The 13,334-nt window shown below is 37.6% G+C and overlaps 1 protein-coding gene across 1 annotated transcript in view; it reads left to right on the top strand.

Annotated features, from left to right (window-relative positions):
• LOC125267649 (astrotactin-2-like) overlaps positions 1-13,334 on the top strand; it is a 458,853-nt gene that overhangs the window by 368,540 nt on the left and 76,979 nt on the right. Inside the window, exons 14-16 of the mRNA XM_048189494.1 lie at positions 4,377-4,501; positions 8,261-8,365; positions 9,954-10,133. Of these exons, the coding sequence (XP_048045451.1) occupies positions 4,377-4,501; positions 8,261-8,365; positions 9,954-10,133 (410 nt within the window). The remainder of the gene's footprint in view (positions 1-4,376; positions 4,502-8,260; positions 8,366-9,953; positions 10,134-13,334) is intronic.

Raw genomic sequence — 13,334 nt, 5'->3', positions numbered from 1 at the left:
ATATGTTTGCAGATATTTAGGAAACATGCTGAGGAAACATCCATCTAAAAATCTCTATGAACGGGATCGTATTAACTCATAATTCATAAATCAATAAATCAACTAATCAACTAATCAACTTACAGTGTGTAAGTCTCCTCGCCTGCCAATGTCAATTGGGCTCGCTCCTGTTGCGTGTCCTCAAACTGGCAACCCGCGAGGGCGTTGAGTCTAAGGAGAAGGGGGCGGGGCAAACAATATTTTGAATTTGGACTGCAGTACCCATTTCAACCAGTAGTTGTCATTCTTACATACCACACCTTTAATAGATAAAAGATCAAAGACGAACAGCAGCCTTTCCTTTCAAAAGTGAAACAAACAACCTGTTCTCACTTCAAAGGCATCTCACACTACTAGTCCAAGAACTCTGTGTCACTATAGAGGTGCTAAAGTTGGACCATCAAGAAAAATAATGAAAAACTGATTCATTTGAACTCTGGTGTTGGTCGAGGTTTTGCAATTTCCCTGGACTGTCAGTAAAACAATTCAGTCAGTTGTAGACAAATCACGCCAGAATGTTTGCTGAAATAATTTATGATCAAACTGCCAAACCATCATGCTTAGAATGAGGGTCATGGATCACTTTGTCCTTGGGTTCACTGATATTCGGATAAAACATCGACAAAAGAAGCACAGCGGAATGGAACAAAACACGGGTGTCTTGAGATGCGTTTTGAAAAAGTGAGCTTCTTTTAACTTCAGAGTGTTTTGAAAATGCGACACTCGTTGTGTGTGTTCACATGGGCCAACGCTTAAAAAATACAGCAGAAGGATGCAGGAACGCTTCCTAATACCTTTGGTGTGTCGAAATAATAGTGCCTGCCTCGTTCTCTCCTCATCACTTCATGCTTTTCTGTAGCTCAGTGGTTAGAGCATGGCACTAGCAATGCCAAGGTCATGGGTTCGATCCCAGGGATTGCACATACTCTTTGTATGTATAGTATAATGCAATGTAAGTTGCTTTGTCAAATGCATAAATGTAAATGCATAAATGTAAATGTATAAATGTAATCTACTGTCCGGCAGTGAGCGGAACACAAAGCCCATGATATGAAGTAGGTCTCGAAGTGTTGCGTTTGCATTTAAACAGAATCTGAGCAAATGTAGGGGTGATTGTGGCATGCAGTACTGTTTTGTAAGAGAACACAAAAGCATTGAAATAAAATGTTTCCTCCAAGCTCATATTTTTCTGTCCATATTTAATCATTTTGCCCGCCCTGACTCATGACACCCTCTGAATGGGTTGCTTCTCCGGAGCACCACCATTAGGATCCCTCCCAGTTATTTTAGGTTGTTTCCCATTTGGCTAATTAACTGTGACTCATTTAAGCACTAAGCTTTCTAAGCTCAGTCTGAACTTTTGTTTTACCTCTGCAAGCATATCGAAATGGTTTTGTGTGTTATTGGTTTGTCTGAGTTTTTGACCCTGCTTCCCTTTTGGACGTGATTTCTCTTGTTTTGGATTTTTGCCTTGGACTGTTTTTTGTGCTCTGACCCCTGCCTGGAATACTCTGTGGATTTGTGTTTTGGACTGACCCTCCCTGCTCTGAACTCAGCCTGTTTGAGTCTGTTGCTGGATTTATAGCTTGGATTGATTCTTCGTGTTGTGGCCATTGCATGTCTATTGTTTTATTTGATTGTTTTCCCAGGTTTTGTTTTCTATGCTTCATTTCTCCATCTTCACATCATGGATGCTAACCAAAACCCTTGAGCCTCGAGTTACAAATCAATTGCTCATCTCCAGCTGTTGTTCTTAGATGGATTTTGATCAGCTTAAGTGCTGAAAATCAATGTTCACGTACAGGTGTTACAATGGAAAGTCTTACACGGCTCACAAAATACTTCTTTAAGTAGTTCTAGAAATACTATAAATTCAAAGAAAGAAGTCTGCCTTTTCCCCTTTTTTCTGTCTGATACGACACGTGTTTAAAATCCTCAATATTTGACTCAAAATTGTCTGCAAATGAAAAAAGATACTTCATGCAATAAAGTTCTGCTTTTAGGGCAACGTGCCTGGATTCTGTGCATAATTTCACCATTTCTGTTAGAGAAATGACTTTTCTTCTTGCCCCTGAATGAGTCAATCACTGGAAATAATATGTGCTTTCTTAGAGGCTTCCTTGTCACCCAAGATTGCTCTATGTGCACCAGATGAGAAAGTAATTATGGATCCATGTAACCTGCTGCTCAGGATCTGCTCTCTTTTCAACTTTTTCCAATCTGACTTGGCATTTTACAGGCAGTTCCTCTACCATTTCACACATGTCCTCAAAAAGATCTTATGCTTGTACTGCTGCAGCATGTCAAGCAATATTTCAACAAGATTCACCGCTCTCTCAAAGTCCAATGAAGGCAACTGGAGCATGAATTTAGAAGGTTAGTTTGCAAGTAAGCCTTGTGCTTCTACTGAACGATTGATCCCCAGTGCTGTCCGTTCCATTTAGCAATATTTGGTTTTAAAGAACTTATTGGTGCTGTTTCCATGCAAATATTGCATTCTGGTGGTGCTCAGATGTAGAGTGAGCTTTAAAGCCCTTCTCCTCTCTAAACAAGACTTTCTTCCAGTTTGGAATAGCAGTTGTGGATGTGAAAACTGATGCTGAGCCAATTGAAAAACAGTCTGCAAGCATAACAAAAAAAGGACAGTCTTTTGAGTCCTCTAGCCATACCAAGAGTCAGTGAATGTTTTCAATTTGTCTTTTGGGAGAAGGCTTGATATGAGGCAGAACTGGTCCATCAGATCAGGTTTGGGAAGAAGCATATAGAAATGGAATCAGGTGCACATTCATATGCACTTTGTTTCAAAGGCCCCACATTATCATAAGGCAGATGCTATTTATACTTAGTGCAAATATGGCAGATACTCTTTGAACCTGAAGTGTATTGGGACAGTAAATGGCCTGATATACTTCAAGGGAAATCGAAGAACGAAGGCCAAAATCAGGACAAAACGAAGTTCGTTTCTGGAGTTAGAAACAGTTAGAACTTCACGGACAAGTTTGTTCTGGCAGGTAAACACCTCTGAACTACCATTGGTCCATGGTGATTGCGTAATAGGTGGGTGTGGCTCTGAGACTCCGCCTTCTTTGATGTCTCTGGTTCATTTCCTCTGTTCAGTCCATCGAGGTCAGACATCCACGAGTGAAAACAAACACTGGAGAGCTGCTTTATAGTACAAATTGAAGTGTAATTCTCATTTAAAAGCTGTTTTTCATGTTTGATATTGTAAAGCTGGTTGGTTTAAAGCAATCTATTGTATAAAGTGCGATATAAATAAATGGGACGTGGCTTTTCTTGACTGGAGTGCCGAATTGCAGAACTCGTGCAAACATCCACATCTCTGCGATCACATGCTTTCGTAACTGCTGTTTTTGTTGTGTGTTTATTTTGTTATTGAGACTAAAGCGCGCAGCATCAGGAAGTTTGTTAACAGTATATCGCTGCAAAGGTATTTCAAACTTCTTTTTACCCCAAAGTAAGTGAAGCTTAAAAAGCGAGGAAAGTGAAGTAGAAGAAGAGCAGTAGTGACGACATCAGCTCTGATGACATCCTGACTGTAGGGGGCGTAACCTGAGGTAGGGGGTGTAATTAATAGAGGCGTGGTTTGTAGTATTGCGGGACGCAGTCTGACACACTTTGAGAAGGTGGGCTATTTGCAATTAGTGTAATTAGACACTCCGTAATTGTATAGCACACAATTAGCAGCAGGTTTTGGAAGACATCAGCGATTATTGACTATTTTACATAAATAATGAAAGGCTCAGATCCTGAAGGTGGGTGATGAGTATCCATCTCTTCCAAATCAATTTCAAAAAACAAAAAAACCATTGAATTAGTCATCGGCACTGGTGTTTATCTGCATTTTACAACAGCTATGAAATTTTTCTGTTTTTATAATGACTTACTATGCATTCAGGAGATATCTTTTACACACTGACATTATTGAAAGGGTTGTTTGCTATTGATGTTTCATAGAGAGAAATCTCAATTAAATAGATGAAGTGTTTGGAGAGGGATTTTAATTGGTGGCTAATTACACTTCATTACATTGCCAAGAACATGACAATCCCAGAACAATCACAGCACACTTTTCAAAATGTCTCCCAAAATCACGGGCTGAGTAAAACGTGTATGATATAACTACAATAAGACATTGTTTAAATACCATTATTGGAGGTGCATAACAATACGCTGACATTTACTCTTAATTTGAATCAAAGATCAAGTTTGTGTGTGTGAAGTTTCTCTCACACACACGTTGGTACGCCTATCATTATGAGGACATTACATAGGCGTAATGGTTTTTATACTGAGCTGATGTTTTATGCCTATTTCAGGGATAATAACTTCATCAAGGATTTTCCGCAGCTGGCCGACGGGTTAATGGTGATTCCTCTGCCGGTGGAGGAGCAGTGTCGAGGAGTTCTGTCGGAGCCTCTGCCCAACCTTCAGCTGCTTTCAGGTGAATCACATACACATGTGTGGATTGCCAACTCATTTATCTTGTCCTCTGAGGGATTAGTGCTTTAAAGGAATCCTATTTACACTTTCACAGTCTTTTCCCTGAGGTCCACTTATAATGTTAGAAGCTATTAGTTTTATAAACAACATGTGAGATACAATTATTAACAGTCCTTGTGATTGAATTAGGCCTATTAATTCATATAGGGTTGGCATCTCCAGTTTTTACTAAGATGGATGGTGAAAACAAACAAGACTTTATGTGATAAATTCCCAGACAGCAACAAGGCGTTTCTCAATGTCAAGGAAGGATCCTCGGAAGCCAGAATTTCGAGCGTGCTACATCATCGACATCCATCGAAGGACTGTTCCAATGTCGAGGATCCTCGGAATTTCAAACAAGGACTGAGTCCTTCGTTCGAAAAATATCCCATATACAGGAAAGGATGCATATGTGTAGCCTTCGCGCTCTTCGCGCTCTAAAATAACCCACAGTCCTATGCGCGCAGCTTTGCAATCTTGTTCAAAATTTTTTTTTTAAAAATGTCGGACGTTAGCGGGCAATATGCTTTCAAATGTAAGTATATTTACGTTACCAAACATTTGTTATAACTGTAGTAAATATGTCAGATAAATAAAGTTTAACGTTTAAATGCCAGTACAAATTACTACTGTATTGATATTATAAATTATACAAATACAAATTACGTTATTGATGGCTAACTGAACCGGACCGTCATTTAACAATTGTTAGCTTGGTTGCCGTCACCGGCATTTCTTTTACCTTTTCACTGACGTAATGACGGAATGATGTGCACTTGCTAGTCTGTTCCATTTACGTGTTCTCCGAATGCTAAAGAGGAGCCTCACCTAGCCTCTGAAGGAAGTGACTTGGAAGGACCAGTCCTATCAAGGAAGTATCCTTGACATTGAGAAACGCCTATAGTGTGGCCCAGATCCGGCCCACATCTGGTACATGTGGATTACATGCGGACCAGATGTGGGCCGGATCTGGGCTGACACTATGTTGCTGTAGTTATATAGTTTTAAAATGGATAGTTTGAGTCGTGCAAATCAGTCAAACAGAGTGGGAAAAAATCTTAAAGTCGGCATAAAATGAAAAGTTGCAATCATCTTTTCTTTCCTATTGTGACGTATATCCAAGTGAAACACCTCTCAAACAAGAACAAATGTAGGGCGGGGCTTGATTTTGTCCGTGGGGAATTGATTGGATGGTTGTGGTTTGCTATTGGTGGATCTCATGTGAGTGACAGGTTGCCCCGCCCTCGTCATCAGAGAAGAGAAGAGTTATTCTGATTCAAGATTACGATGCACGGGAATTTAAAGCAATAATGATGTGAACAGATTATAATAACAAATTATAATAAATACTACAATATTCCATAATTTCATGGTGACTTTAAAGGCATGGATAAGGTTGATTTTAGTCCTTCTCTGACACTCTGTTCCTCACTAGGTACATTTTTCTGTTCAGAAAAAAAGGAAAATTCCTGTGTTTCATGATAAATCCCCTTTGAAATGGAACATGGCGTGAGGAACTGACAGTAATCGTGGCATCAGCTCAGTGGACGGCTGCTCTCGGTCTCAATGACTATGAGAGAGAAAACCCAGCAGTGCAGAAACCTTTCATTTCCCCTTCATATCACTTTTGATCACAACTCCAATTCAGAACTGTCTTTTCATTTATTTGTTTTCACTCCAGTTCTTTCTAATGTTGACTCCACGTAAATGTGGGCTCCGATGACAAGTGGCTAATTTAATAACGGCTTGTCTCTTCCAGAACTGAGAGTGGAAGAGTTGTTAACGCTGATTACGGCTCTCGCAGTGTTTGCTGCAGCAGTTCAAATGAGATTTAAACCATTATTGCATCTGTCAGCATGTGAAGAAGTGTGATATGGCTGATGCAGTATTTTGAGGGTGCTGCTGTCATCTCACACCATGCAAATAGGATAAGCAGAATGGCAGTTAACTTGAAAGTGTTTTTGAAAAGGGCCAGGACTACCTACTGCCTAGGGTTGTGAATCAAAATCCAATTCTGGAATCAGGTTCTTAAGGTCAGAAATCAATCAAATTTCATTAACCAATCCCGTGTGCATATTTTAATGTGGTTTTAAACCATTCAAGTGCAAGAAAATGCAAAAGAGAACTTAATTTCGGCACTCACACGCTGATTTTCTGTGCTGGGCACATCCAGAGTTTGTGCACAAAAAGTGCACAAATCCTGAATTGAGTTCTCTTTTGCATCTCTTTGCACTTGAACAGACAAATACACAAAACATTATGTCAAAATATCCATGTAAACATGGACAGTTATGTCTTAAGTGAACATAAACAGTTGAGGAAGAAAACACATGTGTAACAGTATATTGGATCCGTGCGTCGGGTCTTAAAGTGACAGCAGCCTAATAAACCTGCTGTCGTCTGTGTCATTACTGTTGATCAAACAACAAAAGAAAAAGAAAATCACTCACTGATCTTGACTGAATAACTTTTGTAACGTTAGTAAAGATTAATCTATATTTTATTTGTAAAAAGAAAGCTATGCAGTTATTTTTATATTTGATTTTCAACTTTGTTCAGTATTTATTTGTGCTATTGCTAATTTGCTTATTAATGGTGCTTGCCAAAGGCAAAGCATCCATTCTTAATCTCCTGCATACTTATTATTATTCTTCCACTAAAATATCTGCGCGCTACTCCTCTCGCAGTTTTTGTCCTAGACCCGTGAATGAGGTGTCAAATCGACCGGCTCATTGAGGAGAGGTGTGCTATGACTTTTATAAGCGATCGGGTGTACGATGTTTGTCCGGCGAAAAATCCCATAGACTTAACATTGGGACGAATTTTGACGAGTCATAGCTCCTAATGAGGATTTCGTAGAAACATGTGAGTCACCACGCTATCATGCTAGTAGTATGCTAATCATGTTAGCATCATGCTAACAAACATGCTAATCATGTTAGCATTTTGTAAAAAAATGCTAACAACATGGTAATCATGCTAACATTATGCCAATCATGTTAGCATGTTTCTAGCATAATGCTAATCATGTTAACATTTTGCTAGCATTATGCTAACATGATAAGCATCTTGTTAAAAACATGGTAGCAACATGGTAATCGTGCTAGCATCATGCTAATCGTGTTATCATGTTGCTAGCATAATGCTAACATTATTAGCATCTTGCTAAAAACATGTTAGCAGCATGTTAAGGGTGTTAGCATAATGCTAGCAACATGCTAATCATGTTAGCGTTATGCTAAAAACATCCTAGCAGGACAGTAATTATGTTAGCATCATGCTAATCAAGAGTGCCAAGTTTTGCCACTGCAAGCACCATTCACATTTTCTTCAGGAAATGTACATTCTAGTTTGTTCTTATTGTATTACTGAATGCATACTTGTATTTAATAATGTTTGAAATTAGTCTAGTCTATTTGTCAGTTGTTCGTAAGGCTGCTGTTTTTTTTATGGTAATCAGCTGCAACAGAATATTTTGCAAATATATTTGATATCTAAATGTTTGACTTCAATTTTTTACCATATTGGAATCAAAACTAGGAATCGATCAGAATCAGAATCAGAATCGATAAGCAGAACCAGAATTGGAATTGGAATCAGAGTTCATTCTGGCTGTACATCAGCTCTAAAAGAAAATAGTGTCTGAAATGTAGCTTTTCAAGTTGAGAAGTGGGACGTTAATCAACATCATATATATATATATATATTTGTGTTACAGGAGATGCCCAGTTCAGTGAAGCCACAGGATATCCCATGATGCAACAGTGGAGAGTGCGGAGTAACCTTTATAGAGTGAAGCTCAGTGCCATCACCTTATCCACAGGTATCACAAGAAACAGACAAACCCATGAATACTCTTTCTTTATGTGTGCGCGTTCAGTGAATTTATACTTACGAGCAAAAATTACATCAAACAGTTAACTGAACGTAAATGAAAAATGTGTACTTAACCTCATGTCATTCCAAATTAATATGAATTTTCTTACACAGAACACAGAGATATTATGAGAAACGTTCACATGTTTTGTTAGGAAGAAAACCTGTTGTATACATGGTCAATCATTCATGCAGGTCCAGCTTTATAGGGGTTATAAAATGTATTTTCGGATCTCTACATTATGTTTCTTATGAAGTTAGCTTATGAAGTTAGCAAGGTTTTTGCATCAACAAAGTATTTGTAAAAAAAAAAAAAAAAAAAAATATTAATAATAAACATCATTTTCCATCATCTTCTGAACATCACCATTAACAAACTACATATTCAACTTGGCTGTGCTTTCTTCACACAATATCTTCAACTCAAGAAAATATAGCATTCTAGCAACGATACACTTGGTATCTTAATAGCATTAAACGCTGGCTTGACGTTTATTACAATCACACTTAAAGATTATAAATAAATGTACTAACAGCCGTGGCCTCCGAGGAAAATATCCTTGGCTCTGCCGTAGCGTTCAACACACGGTATTTAGAAAAACTGGCAGCGTGTTGAGAATATTTAAATAAAGAGTCCGTTGTGAAATGAGACAAACACATAAAAACATTCTCGTTTAGTCGCTCAGGCACGTCAGTATAGATAAACTTCAGTCATGCATTTCTAATAGTTTGATCTTTTACAAGGGTATCCAGTTTTTTGAAGTGTATTTTGTCCACATCCAGGGACAGAACATACTCGTATACTCTTATATGTGTAAATATCATGGAAGATTTTGATTTTCCATTTCATGACCTCTTTAAAGTCCTTGATTCTTTCTGAGATTCTGAGTCTTTGCATTTATAAACGCAGTACATTATCCAAGGATTTCATTTGAAATTAGAATGCGGTAAAAGCAAACTACACAAATATAAACTTAAATGCCATGTGTAGTTATATCCTTTTCATAAAAAATCCAATAAAGTCATTTTATAAAAATTGAACTTATTAATTCTAATGAAAAGTCATGTTGTTTTTCTTCAGTTGCTTTAAATGAAAGTGACCCATAAGGCACTAGTTAGCATATTTTTTTAAGTCAGTGGAACAAAGAATGAACAAAAAAAGACATTTTTCAAAATATCTCCAAATTGGTCCACATATGACAGAAATTCATACATGCTTGGTACGACATGTGGGGGAGTAAATGATGACCTAATATTCGTTTTTGGGTGAATTATGCTTTTAATCCCTTTGGCGATACAACAGAGCACAACAGTCAGGTTACAGAAATCAAAATCCCATTCATTTGTTCCATAGAAAAACAAAATAATAACCTATACACATTAACACACAACCCTTTTTAAGACAATTTTAGTGTACAGTCTTGTACATGTAGGCAGAACGGTGACAAACAAGCAATATTTGACAATCATAAATCAAAGATTTTCTCCACACTGGCCATTCATTGTTTCTGTATGTGTGGTGGTGCTTTGGTCAGATTTCTCTAAGGTGCTGAAATCCCTGACGGCAGACAGCACACGGGAAGAGTTGCTTGCGTTTATTCAGCAGTACGGCAGTCATTACATCTCTGAGGCGCTGTATGGGTCTGAACTCACCTGCAACATCTACTTCCCCAGTAAGAAGTCCCAGCAACAGCTCTGGCTCCAGTACCAGAAAGGTAAGACAGAGGCGAGGGGTCGAAGATGGGTATCCTCACATATAAAACAAAATAAATAAACTATTTCATGTCGTAGAGTGTGTGCATTTACGATCCTGGGTAGGTTTGCACCAGCCATTTGTAAGTTCATACTGGAACATAAAGTCCACACTAGTAACTACTAGCTAGTTTGTAACTAACTGTACTTTATTTCAGTTGCATCATTTGTTCTAATGCAGTTAGTAGGTCGTAAGCTCTCCGTAAATTAATGCATAGTGATGTTTGATGTAAATGTCAGCAATTGTCACATATGTCTAAAGGATTGAAGTCTGTTGGGTAAAACAAGAGCTTATTGATGCAATTCAGCCAGTCTGTTGTTTTATTCCAACTGTTACTCCTGGTTGGAGGCTTCAGTAAATATTTCGCTTTTATTTTCGATTTTAACTAAGTTTAATGGTGCAATGCAAAATATTTAATAATGCACACTGCACAAGTTGTAACTTAGTGACCCTTTACATCAAAACTAGACTAAGATGTAACTGGTGCAACCAGCCGCTGCTCTGTATTGAACGTCAGATATTACACTAGTGTCAAATTTGTGTTCACCCATACTCTATGAACAAGCTATGTTTATATGTATGCATGTATGACCACTGAGTCAACATCCACCTCTGAGACAGCAAATACAAATTCAGACAGACTACAGGTCAATGGTAATGTCTGCAGAGGCAATAAATCAGGGCTAGCCAACCCTACTGGGTATTTAAAGCTGCATTAATCAAATCAGTGTTAAAAACTGTCTCCTTGCTTTACCCTGATTCAAAATGAAATAATAATAATTTCAATGTATAACTCAAAAAGGCATCTGACAAACAATCCATTGTTAAAGGGTTAGTTCACTCACAAATGAAAACCTGTAAGACTTTCGTTCATCTTTGGAACACAAATAAAGATCTTTTTGATGAAATCGAAGTGTTTTCTCTCCAACTGAAACTTTGATGCTGAAGAGACTCAATCGTCTTATATGATGAGCAGGCTTTTATTCACATATAAACATTGATCAGTGAACATGAACAGAGTCTGTTTGACGCTCGAGAACAAACCTCTTCCGGAAGCTCAAACTTACTGCGTAACGCGAGAATGAACCTCGCTCGCACACGTCAAGCAAACATGCTTGAGCTTCCGTTCACCACAAATGATGTGTGTTGATGGGTGAGTAAATGATGACAGACATTTTCATTTTTGGGTGAACTAACCCTTTAAAGGTACACCATCTAGTGGCTAAAAACAACTGCATGCATTTTGCAGAAGAACATTGTTTTGGTTGTGCTTCGGTCTGCATGACTTCACGGATGAATATTACCCTTCACAATAGATAATACTTTACATCAACTCTGTTAGAGAGCTACATGTGACAATTTATCCATCCAATAAAATACCTTACTCACCTGTCGAGTAATAAAAACATCACCTCTGCATCACTTTCACAACATTTCAAATCCCTCAGTTCTTGCCATCTCTGAAAAGCCAAGCCAATGTTGATTCTCATTCAGGTAAGAGTTCAACATCGGCCCGGCTTTTCAGAGATCGTGACAACTCAGAGACTATAAGGATTTAAAACCAACCCAAAAAATGTTCTTGCTCAACAGGCCAAATCCTTCATACTGTAGCTTTAATTGTACATGCTCATTTTGCATATTATAAGTGGGTTGGAGAAAGGATGGATGGATGTTAAATATAATATTTAGCAAACCTCAAAATGGAACTTATAGTCGTTAATTTAAGACACAATATATTGCATAATATGAATTGTAATATCAGCTTATTGGTATAGAAATATGTGTTCTCCTAGTTCAGACCGTCTGCAATGAGTGAGTTGACCATATAGTTCTATGGGCTCCAGAAGAAAAAGTTTCAGTACAGTACTGGCCTCTTTCTACAACAGCTTTGTGGGATCAATACTGAAGAACAATTTACCCAAAATGAGAATTCTGACCACCTTCATATTGTTCCAAACCCATATAACCTACTTTTTTCAATGGAACCAGATGAAGATGGATGGCAGGATACACTCAAAAAAATGAATGGTTGGATTTACTTAAAAAAGAAGTGTCAAGTGGTTCCATATTGAGTATTTTGTACAAATAAGAGTTTAGTTGTATGAACAAATGAAATGTGTTTGAAAAAAGCTGACAAAAGTTCTTTGAGTAAATACAACTCATTTGAATTTGTCAGTTACATACTATTTATATGTGCTGTTTACTTAATGTTATGTTGATTACGTAAGGTGAACACATTTATTTTCTTAATTTACCTTATTAAATGAGCAAATGCTCTACATCAAGGGTGTCCAAACTTTTTTAAAAGGGCCCCAGATTGGATGTTGTGGACACATCTGGGGGCCGGTTCCTTTTCTATATATATATATATATATATATATATATATATATATATATATATATATATTATATAACATGACAGTAGAGTAGCTTGAGATAGGACACGTATAAATTTAATACACAATATCTGTAAAACTTTTAACAACCTCATTTTTAAAGAGTGATATTTAAATACTGAATTAGAACTCTATTTTATTTAAATTAAAAAGTACTCTATTTAAATCACCACCGTTAAAATCACACATGGCACCATGGTAAAAAGTAAAAATCTAGAATAGCTTTATGGTATTTAATCTATAAACACATTTAAAGCTGCTGTCCGTACGATTTGCCTCTTAGTCGCCATCTCTGTTCTAAACCTGCAATTGCAGTTATTTGTGGAATTATTATGTTTATGTGCGTTGTGCACCGGCACGGCTCTTCAGCGCGGATGAATCTAATGTTTGCTGTCAGTCAAACACCGGTGTGGATACTGTACTTCAGAATCACAAATTTGTAGTCTTTAAGTATGATCAAAGTAGGAATTTTCACCGGAAAATATCATCTGAACAAGTAACATTTCTGCCACTTTTGTTCTAAACAACTGAGGGGAAAAGCATTAGCCTGATATAAATCGCGCTGCCAATGATGATTAAATCTAACGATCGCTTAGCTCATATCGCATCAAACCATGCAAATTATTATTACTGTTATACTTTGTTCTCAAATTGTTGATGTTAACAACATCAGCATTGCGTGACTATGTGTATATTAGCGTTACCTGTAGATTTCAACTCCTGTAGCCACTCCGCAGTCTGAAGTCTTTTGCTTTTGACTTTGAGTG

This window comes from Megalobrama amblycephala, linkage group LG4, assembly GCF_018812025.1.
Source record: "Megalobrama amblycephala isolate DHTTF-2021 linkage group LG4, ASM1881202v1, whole genome shotgun sequence".
NCBI classification, from domain to species: domain Eukaryota; kingdom Metazoa; phylum Chordata; class Actinopteri; order Cypriniformes; family Xenocyprididae; genus Megalobrama; species Megalobrama amblycephala.
Note: the sequence above shows the minus strand (reverse complement) of the source record. Positions and strands in the feature narration are given on the sequence as shown.